Below are 20,376 nucleotides of genomic sequence, written 5' to 3'. Positions count from 1 at the left end.
TGTCTGGGTGTGTGATTTGTGTGCGCGTGTGTCTGGGCGTGTGATTGATGTATGTGTGTTGGGGCTGTGGCGTGCTGGGGAAGCTGGCATGCACGTGCGCTGGTGGCCCTCAGGAACTCTGTGCCCACACAGGCGGTTGCACGGGGAGCACGCCCCTCCCCTCCACCCACCGTGCTTCGCACTCTGCTGGGCTCTACCAGCGGGGTAAGGGCTATGACGTGGTCTTGGCCGCCTCCCTCCCCGCTCCCAGCCTCCGTCAGGCCCTTGCTGGTGCTCAGGGAGGGTTCATTGGGTGGAGGGTGGGTGACGCATTCAGCCCAGCAAGGGCACAGCGAGGGCCTGGACTCCACACAGTGGGTGGGCAGGACTCAGCACTCTGCTGACCAGGGAAGGGCTGACGGGCAGGTCCGTGGGCCCGTCCCTATTTTAGAAAATGATCGTTCTTTAGAAGACCAGATGAAAGCGGGACAATAAAAGCATAGACTGCATGGTGCCCACGCTGTCTCCCGCATATCCAGGTGGCTCAGGCGTGGAGCGCGTGTCCCCATGCCCTGCAGGAGGCCTCCTGCTCCCTGGTCCTAGGACTCGGCCCTCACGCCCCCGCATCAGCGCACAGCGAGCCCTCCCCCTGCCACTTCCAAGCTCAGCGGTTCTCCGTGTTTTAAGAATCAATGTTTGTGTTTTCAGAAAATATTTATTATGATCCGCGAGCCATCAGCCTGTAATGATACCTCATTGGCTGTGTTTTGTGCCCGCGTTTGTGGAGGTGGCCGTGTGGGGTGAAGCTCATGGTCTCGTAGGAGCCAAGGCCTCCTTTCCGTGTTTGACTGACCGGTTGAAGTGCTGTCACTTTCCAGAAAGGACTTCAGGCGCCGGCACAGGCTTGCTGTTCTTTTCAGTCCTGACTCCATCGGTTCTCTGGAGGCGACTATGCCCCTTGGCCGCGTGCTCCCGCATTTGGGGACGGGGGTGCTGACCGGGCTTGCCCTGCCATCGTTTGTGTCCCCACCGGTGGCATTCGGAAGCCATCGCCGCGTCCCCTGCACAGCGTTCTGCAGACGCAGCGGTCCGCCGTGAGGAGTACCGAGAGGAAATTGGGGGGCCCTCAGGGATTTCTTTAGTCTTCCAGTGGACATGCCGTCTGTCTGTCTCTGGCGACCGCTGGTGGCTGCGAGACCCCCACAGAGAAGTCGCTGTGGCTCGCGTCATCTTTATGCAGTTTCCAGCGCTGCGTGTGTAAAACATTTCTCTGGAAAATTCAAAGCCAAGAACTTCTGCAGCTATGAATTTCTGATGCATTGACAACGTACTTTCGTCTGGAAGAACTGGCCCGGGGTCTCGTTACTTCGTTTTGACGAAACGCCAGCTGAAGATGCACTTCTGCCGAGGAGAGTGTGGCCGCTCTGCGAGGCGGGTTGTGGGTCCGCTTGGAGGATGGAGCTGCTTTCCGGGCCAGGTGCATCGGCCTCGAGAGGTCAGGCTGCTGCCCAGTGCTCCGTCCACCGCGCCTCTGGCCAGGGCTCACAGCACGCATCCAGGAGGCTCTCGGGACACCTTCTAACCAAACAGCCCCTCGGTGCCCAAGCCAGCGGTTCCCACTGCCAAGGTGCTGCCATGCCAGCAGGCGTCAAGTGGCCATTCGAGTGGCAGGTGCTTGCCCAGCTCCGGTTAGGGCGGTTCTTCCTAACTGCGCCTGGACACCCTGGGGACTGATGGCAGAAGGAGGGCGTCTGGCGCTGCAGCGAGTGCTGACTTCAGACGCCAGTCCGCCCGGCGGCACCAGAGTGTGTGCCCAGCTGCTTACGTAGGGCTTCGGTTATTTACTTTCTGACTCTATTTTTCGTCTTCCTCTCTGGTGAGCGGTGGTGGCGCTGGCCTTCACTGCCAACTGAGTCGGCATAGCTGCAGGGAAAGCCCTATGTGTACGTGTACGTGCTCATTCACTTGTTCGTTCGTTCGTTCGTTCGTTCATTCATTCATGTGCACGCCTTTTCTCATGGAATCTACACAGAGGTTTTGCTAACTAGCATGATGGATGTTAGAAATTAATTCTCATTCAAGAAGTTGGTGATTATCAAGACACATCGCTGGCCAGAAACTGCACCCCTACCCCCACCACACCCCTCTTTGGGTCAGTGATTTATTTGTAGGGACCCAGTAAGCCCAGCAGCCATGGGGTCGGAGAACAGGCCACTCTGGCCCTGTGCCCCCACTTCAGCCTGTCTATGGAACGCTGGTCAGGCCCCTCCTGGCTGAGCACAAGGCTTCGACCAGCCTCCCGGAACCAAGACAGCCCTGCCTGGCGCTTGCTTTCCAGGGTCCATTTGGACTTTACCAGCACTGACCCAAGACCGGCCTTTGTCGTGGCACGCCGTGGGGGAGGGGAAAGCCAGCTCTTACTGCCTGCCGACTGGCTGCCTGTGCTCACAGGGTCTGAAGGACCTCCGCGGCCAGGGGTCAGCTGGGACATGTTCTCAGCGGCTTCTCTTTTGTCACTGGACCGAGCTGGGGTCTGGGTGTCCGCGAAGTGCAATTAAGCCCAGGGCCGTGGTGGGCGTAGGAGTCCTGGGTTTTGGCCTCTCACTGTTCCGAGTTGTAAGCATTTGGATTCAGGACAAGAGGATCCAACCTGTAGACTCTGTCCAGGGCAGTTCTAGAAGTTCTTTCCTTTGGGGGAAGCAGAGCACAATGTGAAGGACTGTGGAGCCCCTTCTCCAGAAACGTGAGACCCTTGCTTTCCACGGCCTGTGGCTCATGCGCCCCGTGTTTGAGAATCAGGGGCTGTGGCTGGCAGGGGCTGCAAGTGTGTGGGGACACCTGGGGATCGGCGGCCACCTCTGCAAGTGTGAGCAGAAGGTAATGGGGTATCTCTTACTCTCTGTAGGGTGACGTGGGGGAGCAGGGCCTGGCAGGCCGACCTGGAGACAAGGTCTGTATGTTCGTACCATCACTCATCCATTGTTTTCACTCCATGCTTCATTCACTCATTCACTCATTCATTCATTCGTACACATCAGGCCTGTGTCAGTTGCCTTCTGGGGGCTCAGTAAATTCATTCCTGAGCTTTTTTGTATGGTAACTATTAGCATGTCCTGAGCATCTGTCACTGTGTTGGGCACGGGTCACAACCATGAACCACGAGCCATTGAGCAGGTGCAGTGAGAGTTGACGTGCAGGTGAGGGTCGGGGGGCACAGGAGGCCCCCCTTGCTGAGACTTGGCGAGTGCCAGGAAGGGTGTCCAGGAGGCGAGATTGTGTGAGCCCCGAAGGGCAAGGGGCAGACACGAGAGGCCAGGCGGGTCCTGGGAGTGGGGACACCCCCGTGCGCGCCCCCTGGACCCCCCTTCAACACTGCTGTGCGTTCCGCGCCACCTCCACTAAGCCGGACTCTCTGGGGGGCTGGGGAGCAGGAAGTAGGGAGTAGGCATCCCATGGCCTGGCCGGGGACAGCCTCCTTGGGGTGCGCTGACAGACAGGTTGTGTTGTCTCCACAGGGGCAGGCGGGGCTCCCGGGCGCCCCAGGATTCCCGGGCCTGCGTGGGGAGAGAGGAGAGCGGGTGAGTGGTGGCCGCGCCTCCCACCGAGGCCCCTGTGCCCGTGGGAAGCAGCCCCTTTGGAGCCTAGTCCCTTGGGGGCCCAGGGCTGGGATTTGGGCCTGGGTTCCGGGTGTTTCCCAAGTTCAAGGAAGAGAATGGGAGAGATTAAGAGGGGGTGGAGCAGGCCTGTGAGTCTGTGAGCTGGGGCTGAGGAACGACGGCCGAGAGATGAATCTTGAAGCGTCTTCGATGGACATGACGGGAAGGGGGGGCGGCATCTGTTGGTGCCAAGTGGAGAATCAGGTGCTTCTGGCAGGGCGCCCCCTGGAGTTGGGCTTCCCGTGGCATTTACTGCCGAGGCAAGAGCCGGTCGGAGAGCAAAGGGGTTCGTCCAGGATCCCACTGTTCTTGGGGACAAGGCGGGCGTCACGCTCAGTCGGCTTCTAATGTTTCCTGCTGTCATCCTTTGCTGCAGGGAGAGAAAGGTGACCTGGGCCTTCCGGGACAGAAAGGCGACCGAGGCGACAAGGTAGGAGCTGCTGCTGTCCTGCCGCCATCAGCCCCACGAGTGGCAGATCCTCCTTTCGTGTGCGTGAGTGGCCCGCGGCGGTGGAGCGAGGACCGCGTGAGGTCGGAGTGGAGGCCTGGGTTACGGTCTCGGTTATGGTCTCGGTCCCACCCGCCCCTGCCGTTCCCAGCATCTCCTCTGATGGCCCTGGGCCTGGGCTTGCTGGCCAGGAGCGGTGACACACCCCGAGGGGCCTCGCGTCCGCCCCTGTCCCCCGCTCGTCCTTCCCCGCCGGGCTCCCGCTCTCCTTGGCCCTCAGCCTCTCTGGGCTCCGGGAGAGCCTCCCCGCCCCTTCGCGCTCTCTGGCCGAGGGCTGCGGGCTTTGCTCAGGACAGACCTGCCATCTATAAATGGAGGGCCGGGGACAGAGAGGGCTCTGCGTGTCGGCCATCCAGGCTGCTGCTCTTGTGCACTTCTCAGAAATGCAGTTTTGATTTGAGAGACTCATTTCCAGAATGCAAAAGACTCAGCGAGACCATAAAACGCCTTTTACTGCTTTGGCAGAATTGCCGGGGTCACAGCAGAATCACATTCAAGCTCCCAAAGAATCTGGCCCACTTTCTGTCCCCTCCAGAGAAATGCGTAACAATAGACAATTTCGATCAAATATCCAAAATAAGACTTTAAAGCAACATCATGGCTCCTGACTGTGCCTCGCCCATCCCTACCTCTGCCTCCCAGTGAGTGTCCTCCCCACCACCCACGGAGCATTTGGGCCGCAGGGCGTCTTGGAAGGTGGGCGTGACAATGCTCCCTGCTCAGCGAGGGCTTCTGAGCGTGGAACAGGAGGAGCTGGAAAGAAGCCAGGCCCGTGCGCTGAGCCCAGACCCCACAGGCCCTTCTCCAGCCAGACCTCTTCTCTTAAAGTCAGAGAGCTGCAGGTGGCCCACCCTGCCCAACCCCGCCCCCGCCTGCCCCCCCACCCCCAGCTCTGTGGGGAGGGGCTGGCTCTTCCCCGAGGCCTCGGGCAGGCCCTTTGGGCTGGAGCCCTGCCTCCCCTCCGGCCCTCCTCGCCTTTGTACCCGCTCACGCATCCGACTGGGAACGCTCAGCTCCGGTTGTTCGGACTTTTTGCTGGGGGGGTCAGTCGGCTCAGATTAGATTGGTCCAGAGAACAAGGTCAGCAGTGTCAGGGAGAGAAGCGGTGAACTCAGGTCACACAAATGGCACCGAGCAAGTATTTTCCTTCCCGAAGCTTCGGGAAGTGTGATCAGGGCGGTGTAGCACAGCGGTGAAGGGCTCAGATTCTGCCATGCCATTCTCTGGCCCCGTGGTGTTGGGCAGGCGAGTGGCCGTTAGGGCTTCGGTTCCTTTGTCTGTGAGATGGGAGCACGAGTGTGTCTGTCTGTGTCGCAGGTGCTTAAGCCAGCGCCTGGCACTGAGCACTGCGCAGCCGTGGACCAAGGGACGGCACACAGAGTAGTCATCGCTGCTCACCATCGCCCGAGCGTTTCCGAGCGGCCTCGGCCCTCTCTCAGCCGGCGCCGTGCCTCCCCTGTCCTCCAGTCACCTCATGTGGGATGCCTGCAGCAGACCCAGCCCTGGGCTGCTGGCAGCACACTGGCCAGAGGCACCAGCTCTGTGGCCATGGTGGCACAGGTGAAACGGCAGGTCTTAGACCAGGTTCTTGCGCTGTGGACCCTGCTGCGTGGAACAGCCGTGACCTCCTTTCCTGAGGACACACGTGACGGTGGCTTTCCCCCTTGTCGGGTCCTGCTGACAAGGCTCTTACTCAGTCCCATGTGATGCTGTGAGCTGCGTGTACTATTATCATCATTTTGTAAAGAGGAAAACAAGCCCAAAGAGGTAAAATGATGCATAAGACAGTAGAGTTAGGCTTCAAGCTTAGGAGGTTCGACTCCTAAGCCTGTGTTGCTTACGGGGTGAGTATTGTCCCCTCAGGCCCCCGAGAACAGCCTGTTCCCTTCAGTGCGGGACGGACAGGGCACAGAGCCAGGATGTTCGCTGCAGCACTGCCCGCGGGCGTGAGGTGATGCAGACAGCCTGCGGCCGCACAAAGCAGCGTAGCTCCTTCTCAGACATAAGGCTGTCATATATCCGAACTATTTTATAAATTGGAATCTGTCTGTCTGTCTATATCTACCTACATCTCTATCATCTGTTTGTCTATCATCTATCTTATCCATCCATCCATCCATCCGTCCGTCTATCCGTCCGTCCATCCAGCTGTCCATCCATCCATCCATCTATCCAGGTGGCTGGAGGGTAGGTGGCTCTGTTGTCTGGGTACAGGTGTCCCAGGAGAGGCAGTCAGCAGAAAGACTGCTGGTCATGCTTCTCTCTTTCCTCTGTCCAGGGCGAAGCCGGCCCAGTGGGCCCGCCTGGAGCACCCGGAACCGTAAGTTACTCTGCTTCTAACCCTTCCTCCTTTGAATTCTGAGCACACTGGGAGGCCCCACTGCCCACGAACGTGCCATTTAGTCATAAACATCTCTTTAATAGTTGGCCAGCAGCCCGTGGCTATTCCTCGGCTTTATAACCCCCAAGCACATAGCCCCTCTGGGAACATTTTGTGCTGTCAGCTTACTGTATCCAGCGAACTCATCGCTGCTTATCGAAACACTGGCTAGACCCAGAGGACACGTGCCTACCCATTATGCTGGGGACACTGAGGCCCAGGGCCGAGATGCAGTCCAGGGTAAGACTGCGTGCAGACATATAGCCGTGAGCCTTGATACCAGGCAGTGAGCAGTGACCGAGAACGTAGGCTTCAGAGCCCGACGAAAGTGAGTTTGAGTCCCCGCTCTGCCACTCAGCAGCACTGTGGTCTCAGATGTATTACTTAATTTCGAAAAGACTTGGTTTTCTCAACTTTCAAGGTACAAATTGTACCCAAGTATCTTGTACACTTGCAGTAAAAGCTAACTCAAGCGATACGAGCACATAGCAGCATTTCTGGAGCATTAGTGATACTAAATATAAAACCACTGCTGTATAAATAGGGGAGCATTTTTTGGATTATTTATTTTCTTTTTCATCTCAGTTTTTCTTCTCAGCCTTGACGTTCTGTGCTTTGATCAGTTGTTTTCAGGGTGGTTGAGCATGGCTTCCGGTGCTGGCTCTCGCTGGGGACTAGGGATTGGTCATTCCAAAGCAGGGAACGGCCGCGGTGTGGAGGCCAGCAGAGGAGGGAGCCTGGACACACGCTGTGACAACAACTCTCACTCTGATTTTTATTCAGTCATTGTTCCGCAGCTCAGTCTCCTCCCCGTGCCTGTCAAAATGGGACTTAGCCGTCCTACAAGGATGTCAGAAGAATCTCAGAAGCAACTTTAGAGTCAGAACTGGCCACATAACTTCCGTTTAAGGCTGATGACATCCGCTGCAGGCAGGCGGGCACCTCCGCTTGGTGGGAGGGCAGGTTGATGACACTCATTTGGGAAGCAACTCGGTGTCAATATATCTAAAAGTGTCTACCTGTTAGCTTAGAAATCCCGCTTCTGGGCATCTACTCCAGAGTAGTAATTTGCATGATGTGCATTTAACAAAGCATCAGCAAGGGTGTACACCGAAGTTGCTTACAATGAAAAGTTACAGGCAGCCTACGTGACCACAAGCATAGAATTAGGTAAGCCACAGACTGTCCATGTCGTGGAATCCTGCTTTATAAAAATACACACACACTCACACACACGCACTATGTATATGGCCTTGAAAAGATACCCACACTCAAGAAAACTAAGTGGAATAACCAGCTTGTAAGTCACGTGTGTGCAAGGGTGAAGGACATGGGCCGCTGTGCGTGGCCGGTTCCTGCCCCAGAATCCCCTCGCTGCACGGACGTCGCTAAGCAGCCCCTCTGCCCTCCGATTTTCTGATCCATAAAGCAGGACAAAAACAGATCCTCTGCCTCTAAGAGTTCCTGTGAAGAACACATGCGTTAGTACCTATAAACAACCCTAAATAACAGTGCGTTTGCTGTTACTCTTTGTATAACTCTTGCGCAAAGTCATTTATTTCTATACATTCATAAGCTTGTGGAAACATGTAGAAAAGAGCCCTAAGTTTGTTAAACCAGAAACTGGTTTCTTCCGGGGAGAGAGTGGGACCGAGGCCGTGGTGGACGAGGTGCGAGCCATTTCATTCTCCTCCCGTTCTGAATTCATTGTCTTGGGCCTGGAACCCACGATGTCCGTTTGTCCCTGTTTCGTTTTGCTTTTCTGAGCACCTGCTGGGGCCAGGCGTCCGTAAGGCTGGACCCGATGGAGTTTCCAGCTTCGTCAGGGAGATGAGCTCCAGTCATGTACGGCTCAGATGAGTGTGCATTACGGATCACAGTGAACGCTGTCGAGAAGATGAGCAGGGTGCGTTAGGGAGGAGGACAAGGAGGCCTGAGTTGTATCTGAGTGGCTGGTGGAGCGGGGAGCGGGCCGTAGGCAGGTGAAGGGAAGGGGGAGCAAGTTCGGGGGCTGCGGAAGACCTCACCCCGGGAGGCGTCTAATGCAGCTGGGCCCGGGCGAGCCGGAGGGCCCCATGGGCCAGTGCAGGGGTCTCTGTGCGCCGAGATAGAGTTCACGTGAGCTGGGCTCTCTGTGCCCAGAGCCCCCTCGTCCTCGTTTCCTTGTCACCTGCGTCATTGCCAGAGACCCTGATAGTGAAACGGAGACACTGATGGCCCCAGCGTCCTGGGCACAGCTCTAGGACAGGCATGGGTTCCCACCCCCCGTACCCCGAGGGGAGAACGACTCATCCCCGTTTTACAGATGAGGATGCACAAGCTGACAGCTTTCCGAGGTCACACAGTTTTTAGGCGGGGATGACCGGGCTTGAGCTCAGGACGTGTGACTCCGGGGTTCCCACATCTAACCTCTGCTTTCCTGTCGTAATCAGTGCTCAGGGACTTCAAAGCAATACGCGACTCTAATTGTCAAAACTAGTGATCTGCAAAGGAGAGGCCGAGGCCGTTCCACCTGGTAGCTCTCCCGGAGGCGGGTCTGTGAAGCCGACTCACACCTCTCTCCTCTCTCCCTTTCAGACGTCCCTGTTCACCCCGCACCCGAGAATGCCAGTAAGTAGCGGCCGCTTGGTGCCGCCCGCTGCCCTCAGCCTAGCTCGTGACTCCCCCAGATGCTCTGGGAGCCACCGCCGGGTACCTGGGCTTCCAGACCATGTCCTGGCGGTTGGTAGGGACGGGCCCTGTAAGGCTGCAGTGTCAGGCAGGGGCCTGGGTGTCACCTCCCAGTAACACCAGGGCCAGGGGCAGACCTCTCCTTGGGTGAATGTAATTCTTCAGTACACACAGAGTCGCTGTGGTTTCGAGGAGAACAGAATTATCGTGGGATGGCAGAAGATTGATGAGTGGGATGTCGGCAGTGAAGGGTCCCGGAGTGGAGTGCCCTGAGGGGACCCCGGTCCAAGAGGGGCTGTTCAGAAGACTGGACACAGGCCCGCTTCGGGTGTGGCCAAGTAAGGGGCTTGTGGCCCCTCGTCAAGACGGAAATGCTGGGCAGGAAGGGAGGCTCGCCATCACTAAAACGTCTCACGGATGGCTCTCCTGGAAATAAGTGTCCTCGGTCGCCATGGGCCCTGCCACGCGGAGGCCAGAAATGCCCTTGTGTCAACGTTCGTGCTCACGGATGGACGCGGTTCTGTGACGGGGACGTGACTGGCCGCTCTGGGACGCGCCCACTGAGAGGCTCGAGTGGCGATGCAGTCCAGAGGTGGCTCTCACCCTGTGTTCTGTGCTCAGGCGATGGAACTCGGAAAAAGCCCGTCTGTGATGGAGATAACGGGGCGGGCAGCGAGGGTGGGCCCGGCCATCACGGGAGGAGCCGGAAGGGCCCCGAGCTGCCCCGGAGGTGAAACGGAAGGAAGCGGGGGGCCGAGGGGACACCACGGGACAGCGTGGGCTGCAGAAGGGGGTGCGTGGGAAAGGCCATGCTCGGGGGCTCTGGCTATGCCCCCTACTCTGAAAAGGGGGACTCAGAGAGACACAGCATGAGAGTCTCCAGCACGGCAGGCACAGTGCAGGTGTCGTGCCATCCCTGAGGACGTGCCCGCTCCACAGACGGCGTGATCCCGTGGCTCAGAGAAGCTAAGCCTCTTGCAGAGGGCCCCCCTTGGAGACGGGAATCGAGACAGAGGTGCCAGCCAGAGGCCCTGGCTGTCTCCACCTGCTGCCGAGATTCAAGGCTCACCAGCCCCCAGGTGGCAGCACTCAGATCACTCTACCCCTCCCATCGTCCCCTCTGCGGACCACCTCACACACCCTACACTGCCTCCCCGGCCTTCACCCTCCGGCCTCTCTGCCCAAGCCCATCCTGAGCCCCTCAAGCCTGAGACAGTCTGCACATCCAGCCTCCTCTTAAAGGAACTGCTCCATAAAAGATGATTTCCACGGTGTCTCAGTGGGAGGCACGTGAGTGGGAGCTGGGGCCTGCTGGGCTCCCCGCTCCAAGTCCCACGGATGACACCTGCCTATAGGGTCTGAGCTTTGCAGGAACCAGGAAGCCACTCTCAGATGCAAAGCAAGGAAATTGAGCCTATAAAAAATACACACACACACATATTATAGATTATTGCATGATTGCTCCGGGCCAGCCTCGTCACCATGGTAACTGTGTCTGTATCGATGGTTTTGAAAAGTGTTCTGTGGACCTCTCCCTGCTCTCCTCAGGCGTGTACTGTCTGGGTCTCTGCACACAGGGAGGGGGCGCGAAGTGTGTAGCATGATTAGAGAGGGACGAGAAAGGGCGGGGAGGGCCTGGAGGAAGTGCCTGACTATGGGGTGAGGAGCTCCTGGGGTGCGCTGGTGACCGCCCTGGGAGGCCTCCAGGCGGCATGGTGGTGGTTGGTGGTTTGTGGAGAGCTCAGCTCGGCCGTAGGATGCTGTGCAGGTCTGGAGATGTCAGGTAGAGAGGACACACTCAGCTGGAGGAAGGAGGGACAGGCGGCCTCGGCCTGGGGGAAGTTACGGCTGAGAACTCAAGCCGGCTTTGTAAGCTGCTGGCCAGCAGGTGTTTCAGAAGCTGCCATCCCCAAGGCTCCGGGCAGCCTGGTTCCAGCACCGCTCTGCCTGCAAAGGTGTCTTTCAGGGCTCCCAGCCGGTGCCAAGTTTGCAGGACCTACTGAGCCCACGGGGGAGCCTGACCTGGCCGACATGGCCAGCGGGGCAGTCGGAGGGGAGAGGGACCAGCCAGGTGTCTGCATTCAGCAATGGGTGAGGAGTGTGCAGTGTGCCCGGCTGGCAGGTACTGCTTCTGACTCCGAGGCCTGGCACGGAACCTGGCTGGAGCGTTTGCCTGTGCGTCCCCAGGGTCCCTCCTCTGGCCTGACCACTCGTGGGTCCTGAGCCTGTCTTCCTGCCATCTCTAGTCCCTTGCAGGCTTCTGAGTTCATCACCTGAACTGACCCTGTAAGCCCTCTGTTTTTACAAAGCATGTTGCTGGTAACTTCAGGACCAAAGTGTTTCATGGGTTCCCAGCATGGGAAGTTTTTTAGGAGGAAACCATGCTAGGATTGAAGGTGTCATCCCTGGTGGAGTTAGAGCGTGTTCTTCTGAGCTGGCTGCAAACGGCGATTCTAGAAGGAATGAACTCATGTTTGTGGGAGAGCTGGGTGCCGGCACCGCGAAGCGCTCCGCAGAGCAGCCTTCTGGAACCGGGCATGGTGTCCGGGCTGTGCCCGTGCCGCTCCCCTCAACGGATGATGCACAGCATGAGGAGCCTGGCCCGGGGCCCTGCAGACACTCACTGGGGGACAGTGAGTAGCCTGGGCGAGGACAGCAGGCAGGAGCCTCGGGGGCAAGGTCCCCAAAATCTGCCCTGCGTGGTTGCAGAGAGCAGCGTGGAAGCCACACAGGGCCCCCGCCTGTTGCTGCCGCCTTCTCTGCCCACTAAAGGTTGACCAGCCCACCCCAGGCTCCCCAGCTCCCGTGTTTGGACCTGCCTTCCAGATGCTTCCAGGGTCCCCACTGCATTTTTCACATCGTTTTTCATTGGTGATCTACTGCTTGCCAGGCTCTGGGCTGGAGGGGCCAGGAATGAAAACACACAAATAAGTGTGAAAGTGCTGCCATAACCCACGCCACAAAGGAGAAATGACGCCGCCGTGCATGTCCCTAAGGGGGGGACTTGGCTTGGTTTGGGGTTCAGTTTCCCCAAGAAGCGATTTTTGACCTTAGACCTGAAGGATGAGTAAGAATGGATCAGAGTCCCGGTGGAGTGGGAGGGATGAGCCACCCAGGAGCACTGGCCTTTGAGATGGGGAGGCAGGAGGGGTCTGTGGGCAGGAGGGAGGTCGTGCAATGGGCGGGTCTGTGGGCTTGAGTCTGTGGGCAGGTCTGTGGGCGGGCGGGCACTTCTGCTACACTCTGCTTCTCCACCAACAGGGGGAGCAAGGACCAAAGGGAGAGCAGGGTGACCGTGGCCCGCCCGGGGAACCGGTGAGTGCCCCATGCCCCACACCCTACGTTGCTGGTTACTGGGACGGGATTTCCGAGGGCCCAGGAGTTGCCAGCCCGAGCTGCATCGCCCACCCACAAGAGCCCTCTGAACCAAATGCAGCCCCTTCCTCCCTCGGGGCTCCCAGATGTACCCTCAGCCGTGGATCCCAACTTATACCCAGGCGTGCGTCCACCCCCACCCTGTCTCCTCGGGGCAAGGGCGATGGCCCCGTTTACCAATGGCTTGTCTCATTGCAGGGGTCACAGGGCCGTCCTGGAGACCTCGGGCCTCCTGGAGCCCCGGGACTGCCGGTAAGAAAACCCTGCCTGCACCTGTGGTCCCCAGACCCAGAAATGCCCGCTGGTTCCTCTGCCCCTCACGGGTGCTGCCCCGGTCCTGCCTGAGGTCACCCCAGCACCCAGGGGCACAGAGGCCCTCCTAAAGCACCCCGAGTGCAGCCCAGGGCCCCGCCTCTGGACCCCTCGCCGTCAGTTTAGGAGAACTCAGTGCCCACCACGCTCTGCCTTCTCCACTCCCTGCAGCCCCACAGCGGTGGGGGTGCGGGGCGGGTCTGGGCGCCCTGAGGCTTCTCAGATGCGGAACCCCCTCCCCGCGCCTGGCCCTGACGGCAGCTCTGGTCTAAATGGCACCCAGTGTGTGTTAGCATTTCGATTTTGCTGTTTTTCTCAGTTTCGGCTTCTTAGCCAGCTCCCCCTTAGACAGGGGTTCAGGTTCCCGGGGCAGTTCCTCTGCAGCGCCCTCTCTGTCCCGGGGGTGGTGAAGGTGGAGTAGGATGCCAGGCAGCAGCGGGTGGCCAGAAGGTGTGACTTCCGCACCTGCAGTCCCTGCTCCCTGTGCTCTCAGTTCGGATCAACCCATTCCAATGAGCAAGGTGTCCCCAAGGCACCTTGCATGGGGACGAGGACGGCGTCACCTCTGTCTTTCATTTTCCGTGCAGGGTCCCAAGGGACAAGAAGGTGCACAGGGAGCGCCCGGTGCAGCTGGAAACCTTGTGAGTTCTTTCCTGCTCGCCTTCTGGGGGGAGTTGCCCCAAAGAACGGGAGGGGACCCTTGGCTCACAGCTCTGGGCTGACGGGGGAAGGGGCTGAGAAGGTGCAGCCCACACTTGAGTGGCTGGCGAGTGCTGGGGGCCCTTTGAGCCCCAAAGACGGAGAGATCCCTTTCAGAGACCAGACCGAGCCTGGCAGGGCCTCGCCCACGTGCCCACGCTCCTTCTGCGCACACGGCGATACACACCCCACACAGATGCCCGCTCACACACGGGTTGTGGCTCCAAGAAGTACACTCATGTGTATATCACACACACACACGCGCGCGCGCGTTGTAGAGATACACGTGTGTGCACTCCCAGCACGCAGATGCAGCTGGGAGGACACACAGACACGTCCCGTCACTCACACGCCCCCGGGCACGCTTGTGCTGCTGCCGCCTGCCACCTCACACCCAGAGCCTCAGCAGGGCTGGTCCTTGTCCCGAGAGCTGACTGGAGCTCTGTCTCATGGCCACCTCCCTCGGCCTCCTGGAGTGGGTGCTGGTTAGAGGGGCAGCAGCAGGCAGTGTCCGCTCACTCCTGGCTGGAATGCGCTTGCATGACCAGGCCGGCCGTGCCCATGGCTGAGGGTCAGCCCAGGGCAGTCAGGGAAGGGGGCAGATGGCAGGCTCATCCCTGTTAGTGGGCACAGCCCTGGGCCAATGCAGCCTGGAGGGGCGTGGAGGTCCAGCACAGGCAGGGAGGCCTGGAAGAAGCGTGAGGAACGCGTGGCCGCCAGGACTCTGAGAGTCGACCCACCTGGAAAATCCTCACCACATCTCCGCCCGTAGAACCTTTGCCCAGCCATCAGTGTCAAGTTCACGTCCACTTCTTACAGGAAGCCTTCCCTGATTCCATAGTCAAAGCCACGATACAGACACGCACGCATGCACGCGTACGCACGCACGCTCACACCCCGGCCGCTGCCACCTCTGCCCCCTAAGGAACCTCCCAGAGCCCCTCTGCCCTCCTGCCCCCCGCCTCTGTGCCGGATCCCGCTCCTTTGAGGCTTGGCTGGTTGGGGTGCTGCGCACTCGAGTGAGAGGAGGTTCTTATCTCCTGCAAGTCACGGGGAGGGGAGCGGAAGGCAGGTTCGAGAGAGGCCGGGGTGTGCGGTCAGTACCACGGGCCTCTCTAAACGCCTGCTGCCTCCGAATAGGGTGCTCCTGGACCTGTAGGCCCCCCCGGTGCCAGCGGCCCCCCAGGAAGTGTGGTGAGTAGTCTGGGGGTGGCGTGGGGGCAGGGGCACCAACACTTGTGGATCTACAGTGCATGCCCACCGCATTAGCTTTTTTGTCCCCCTGAAAGGCAGGCGTGTAGGCATCCTCACTCTCGTCTTACAGATGGAGAAATTAATGTCCCAACAAAGGTCACCTAAAAAAGTAGCAACCTGAGGCTCTAGGTGGCTCCCCAGATCTCCTGGTGGTAAATGAAGGGGTCGTAACTGCACAAAGTCTGTGAAGGTCACTGATGTTGGAGTCAGCATCCGAGTTTGCCTTAGAAGACGCAAATGAACCTGAAGAAGTTGGGGGGGGCCCGACCACTGGGGTGCCGGACTTGAGTCACAGCTCTGCCCGCAGCTGGCTGTGCGGTTGAGGCCTGGGCTTTTCACCTTCGGTGGGGAGGGGCAGGCAGTGTGGACACGCCAAGGCTCTGCCTCCCTGTGCGAGCTCTAAGGCTGCCGTAGACGCTGATTTCAACTTGACGTTGTGCAGTAAGGGCCAGTGGCATCTAGTCAAGGGCAACAGAGCACCACCATGCTCCTAAAGGAGACGGAGGTGAGCCCCGGCCGGTTGTCACCCTTACAGATGACACTCGTAGCGAGTTGAAGGGCAGATACCGGGCAGCACGCGTGCCGGGCCTTTGCTGAGCGCTTTGCGCGTGTTGCCCCGTTTAATCCTCACAGCCCTGGGAGGTGGGCACTATCGCCGCCCCTGCTTTACACGGGGAAACCGAGGCACGGAGAGGCTGCGTCGTGTCATTAGCGGTTGCTGTAGACGCTGTGCCATGTTGCCTGTGTCGTGTTGCCATCCCTCCTCAGTGCCTGCCACTGACTTGCAGGGGCCAGCGTTCTTGGCCCTGGCGGATTCTCTGGCCTTTAGAGGCCACAGTGTCCAGCCGCGTGACACATGGCCGGTGGGTCCACCAGAAGCAGCCTAGACTGACGGGTGTAGAAATGCCAGCTCCTCACCTGTTGGCGCTGTTCTGAGGGTGCGTCCTCACTGGCGCCCAGAGTCCCTGCAGGACAGACCCGTGTCACAGACCACCTGCCGTCCTCCCCTTCCTCACCTCCCTCACCTCCCTCCTCGCGTGTCTCTGGAACACGTGCACTTGGGCTCGTCTCCAAGCCACCTCTGGTGACTGCAGACACAGGCGGAGCAGGTCTCTGTGCCAAGCCTGTGTTCTCAGGCCGTCCTCGTCCTCCCCAGTGTCCCCTCCAAGCCAGGCGCTCAGAGTTGCAGCCCGGGGGTGGGGGGTGGGCGGAGCGTCAGGCAGCCCATGCCTGCATGTCGAGAGCTCTGGTGTGCAGGGACCTAGAGCAGAGCAGGGAGGGGACAGCGGAGAGGCCTCGGGGTGGGGACGCGTAGGGACAGAGCTGTAGTCACTGACCTGGTCACCTTTCTCTGGGGGCCACAAGCTGTCTTGATCTTGACCCTGTCAATGACCTTTTCTTCTCCAGGGCCTCCCTGGCGTCAGAGGCCCCCCTGGGAAAGATGGGGAGCGCGGCGAGAAGGTAAGGAAGGCACAGCGCGACCTCTTGACACGCAGCATGTGGTCTCAGCTTCTGAGCAGCAAGGACGGAGGAGCCGGGCTGCTCGGGCAGGGGGCTGTCTGAGGGGAAGGGGGAGAGGGGGCCCTGCAACCATCCCACGTGCCTCACGGCAGCCCCGTCACGCCGATGGGTCCCCGCTGACGTGTGGAGACCGAGGCTCTGAGGTGAATTGACTTGCCCTCCATCTCTCAGCCCCGGGGCTACAGAGCCGGGCCTGTCTGACGCCAGGTCCCGTGTCCCCTGCTCAATGCTCCCACGTGACCATCCCGCACCTGCGAGCACGTGCTTAGAGTTTCCCGAGCTATGGGGAAGAACCTAACTTATGAGGAAGAAGAGAGACACGGTGTCCCCCTGAACACCAGCACCCTGGGGCAGAGGAGAAGCCACAGACTTTTGAAATCCCATTTCAGTTTCTCCGACCTCGCGTTTTAGGAAGTGTCCCCGACGTCTGCTGGTGACGGAGTGCTGCCATCCTGGCATTTGGCGGGGCAGGCCAGGGACTCTGCTGAAAACCTCAGAGTCGCAGGGCAGCGCCCCTCCCCCCGCAGCACGGATGAGCCGCCCGAATGTCATCGTTCCAAGGACGAGAAACCGTGGTCGCAGGCGCCCTCTGTGCACCTGGGGTTTCTCATACGTCAAGTGGGGACGATGACATGCTGGTCACAGGTTGCGAGAATTAAGAGCTACTACTGAGCTTGCAGTCAGCCACCACTCAGACCCCAGCCTGTTTCCCGCAGGCCGGCCGATCATTTTCCTCCTCAAGTAACCATTTACTGACATAAGTATTTTAAAATTGTGCCTTCCCGCTAGCATGCAAACGTTTACATCTATTGTTAAATTTTGCTGCCACAGAAAAGATAAAATGATCACTCCTCTAAGTGATGCAGGTACTATTTTTTTCTTTTTCTTTTTTGAAAAAAAAAAAAATACCATCTTAGACGGCAGTCAGGGCAGTAGAGGACCCAGATTAAGTGAGGGAGGAAAACCCTGGCCCATCGGCTCTGCCTCGATTATGCCACGCGGTCTGAAGGTTGGGCTTGATCTGGACATGTACCAGGGCGCTGACACCCCGGAAGGGGTGACCGAGAAATTAGGGGTTTTCTGAGGACAGGAGCAGACAAGCAAATCAGTGCGCTGTTGGCACATCAGCCCCTAGGGGGAGCCAGACACCTCTCCTTGGCCGAGCGCAGTGCAGGCCGAGGGCCAGGGTGGTGCTGGAGGGAGTGAGTGCCCGCAGTGGCACAGACCCCTGCCAGCACACGGATGGCTCTCCCGCGTCCAGGGGCTGGCCTGCGGCTTGGGGAAGCAGACCCCGCCCTGGGCTTGGAGACACCCCCGCCCCTCGCCTCGCCCCGCCCGTCCTTGGTGCCTCTCACCTCACCTCAGTTGGGCCAGGGACTGTTGGACACACCCAGGCGGCCACTTAGGACCAAGGGAACCGTGACTGGGAAAGGCAGCCTGTGTGGCACATGTGGTTCCACCCGGTGCCCACAGCCCACGGGTGCGTGGCTTTGTGGTCAAACACGGCGAGCCCTGGCCGGGGTCGGCAGGAAGCCCAACTGCCTCCGCGGATCCCGCAAGCACGCACTGGTCGGTCTCCGTCTGTCTCTCTGTCTCTCCTCTCTCCGTCTGTCTCTGTCCCTCTCCCTCTCCACTCTGGAGCCTCGAGCTGTGTTTTTATTACGGAAGGCTTGTCACGTCAAGAGGATTAGATTTTGTCTGCAGAGCAGCACAGGTTTGGGGGGCAAGCGTGTGGCAGGTTTCAAAGAAGGCCATCTCAGCTGAACGTAAAGCAGCACTTTGGGGTGGGGCCGCCCAGGAAAGGAGGGACCAGCCTGGAGAGGTGCGAGCTCTGCCCTCGAGGGAGGTCAAGCAGACAAGGAGGACTGCCTGTAAGAGGCACATTGTTCGGTGTCCTGCCTTCGGTGGGAGGATGGACTGGCAAACCACTAGTGTCCTTTCCATTGCCACGTCCCCGTTGTATTCATTTGCTAAGGCCGCCCTAACGGAGGGTCACAGACTGGGGCTTTAAACAGCAGAAGCGTACTGCCCGCTCTCCTCGCCACGTCCGAGAGTCCCGGATCGGGCGCCAGCGGGGCCGACTTCCCGAGAGCCGTGAGGGTCGCTCCCTGGCCTCTCTCCTTGGCTGGTTAACGGCTGTCTCTCCCCGCGTGCTCATGTAGCCTTTCCTCAGTGCACGTCTGTGCCAAACTTCCCCTTCTTACGAGGCCACCGGTTCATGTGGGATCAGGGGCCACTCTGCTCCGGTGTGACCTCAGCTAACCTAACTTAATTACATCAGCAAAGAGCCTGTTTCTAAATAGAGCTATTGGGGTGAGGACTTCAGCATAGAAATGTGGGGAGGCACAGCCCAACCTGTTACACACACCACATAGTCCATCTTTCTGGGCCCTCTGAAGGGGTGACACTCTGAAACGAGACATCCATCGCCAGGATGCCTGCCAACGCCCTGCAGGCTGGTTCACATTGGAAAGCTGACCCTCTGCACGTGCTCGATCCCAGAAACCATCCACTTTTCTTTCCAGGGCGAAGAGGGGAGCCCAGGGCCAGCCGGCCCCAGAGGTGATCCTGGTGCACCCGGGACCCCCGGAGCGGGGAAGGACGGAGAGCCGGTATGTGTCAGGTCTGGGGGTTTCTGTACCTATGACAGCCAGGCCAGAGTTAGAAAAGGGGAAAGCAAAAAAGACTCGCTGGCCAAACTTTGCAGAAGACGAGTCAGAGCCGACGAAAGCGCAAGGCCTTGACAGCCCGGTGAGTGAGGCAGCGACTGTGTGTGAGAGGCGGGTGAGGCCTGTCCGGAGACACGGCCGCGCCCTCCTGCGGGAGCCTGTGACATGGGTCTCAGGTGGGCAAGTGGGCAAGCGAAGGGAGAGGGACAGGGATTTTCTGAAGGCCACACAGAGGCAGTGGGTGACAGAGTCAGGATTTACACCCTAGGGCCTCGTGGCCCCCAAAACAGGCTTCCTTCACACAGGGTCGTAGGGAGACGCCCATGTATCTGTGTCCCCACAACAACACGGGGCACACAGACTCATGGTTCCATGATCATCCCTGTGTTCTTCATCTCCCCAGGGACTCCGTGGGCCACCTGGCTTACCTGGACCTCTCGGAATCAAGGTAGGTGTTTATCCAAGCAAAGCGTGGGTGCCGCGGGTTGCACTCAGAAGGGGACCTTGAGAAATTGTCCTTAAGCTCCCCCTGGTCACCTCGCCCACTTCCACGTTCGTCCGTGCGTCATATCCCTCTCGGCTAGAGGCTCCACGAAGTCCTCGCCACACAGGTGGGCTTTACAGACATTCGCTGATTAAACGAAGTCGCAAAAGAGACTCGGAGCCAGCAGAGCTCGCTCTCGGCAGCCTTGCGTTATTCGTCTAACGGGCGGGAGGTGGTCCCCGCATTTCAGGCGGCTAACAGTGACGGGTGGGTGGAGGCGGCACCGCAGAATGGAGAGGCAGGCCAGAGCCTGGGTGGGGGAGCGCGGACAGCCTTGACCCAGGCTCCAGCTGACCAGCCAGTTTCATTCCAGGGGACCCAGGTGAGTCATGCTCTTTCTTTGGCCGAATACTCCCTCCCATTTAAAACGTGAGACGTGTGAACAGATGGCCATTTCGTTTGTAAGTTAGAATGTGGTTTGGAAATAAAGGTTTCCATAGTCGATTGGCTATGGAAAGGTAGGTTGGAATTCAGAGAGGTCTTTAGTGGAGGGAGAGGCGGTCTGGGAGGCACAAGGGAGGAAAAGGAAGGGAGAGATGGACGCAGACCCCAGAGACAGTGCCTGCTGTGCGCCTGGCCCTGGTGCTGTCCCGGGTGCTGACTTGAAAGCACCTGTGGGGATCGAGGAAGAGAGCTGTATAAAGGGTTCCATGGGCACCCTCTTAGCCCATCCTAATGACTATGACTGCAGGAAGACTCTCAAAGATGCCTTCTTTCTTTTACGTCTAGCAAAATAAACAGGCTTTGCTTTCATACAGGACTGTGTTATGTTCCTAGCTCAGCTGCCTACAAGATAGCTGACTTAAAGG

The 20,376-nt window shown here is 59.0% G+C and overlaps 1 protein-coding gene across 1 annotated transcript in view; it reads left to right on the top strand.

Moving 5' to 3' along the window:
* The window catches only part of COL22A1 (collagen type XXII alpha 1 chain), a 186,233-nt gene that overhangs the window by 104,655 nt on the left and 61,202 nt on the right, over positions 1–20,376 (top strand). The window contains exons 26-37 of the mRNA XM_039846211.1: positions 2,885–2,929; positions 3,495–3,557; positions 4,012–4,065; positions 6,422–6,463; positions 9,101–9,133; positions 12,455–12,508; positions 12,767–12,820; positions 13,468–13,521; positions 14,720–14,773; positions 16,241–16,303; positions 18,880–18,966; positions 19,427–19,471. Coding sequence (XP_039702145.1) covers positions 2,885–2,929; positions 3,495–3,557; positions 4,012–4,065; positions 6,422–6,463; positions 9,101–9,133; positions 12,455–12,508; positions 12,767–12,820; positions 13,468–13,521; positions 14,720–14,773; positions 16,241–16,303; positions 18,880–18,966; positions 19,427–19,471 — 648 coding nt within the window. The remainder of the gene's footprint in view (positions 1–2,884; positions 2,930–3,494; positions 3,558–4,011; positions 4,066–6,421; positions 6,464–9,100; positions 9,134–12,454; positions 12,509–12,766; positions 12,821–13,467; positions 13,522–14,719; positions 14,774–16,240; positions 16,304–18,879; positions 18,967–19,426; positions 19,472–20,376) is intronic.

Source organism: Pteropus medius, unplaced genomic scaffold (genome assembly GCF_902729225.1).
Source record: "Pteropus medius unplaced genomic scaffold, Ma_sr-lr_union100, whole genome shotgun sequence".
NCBI lineage: Eukaryota > Metazoa > Chordata > Mammalia > Chiroptera > Pteropodidae > Pteropus > Pteropus medius.
The sequence above is the reverse complement of the archived record's forward strand: the minus strand, read 5'-3'. Positions and strand labels throughout refer to the sequence as shown.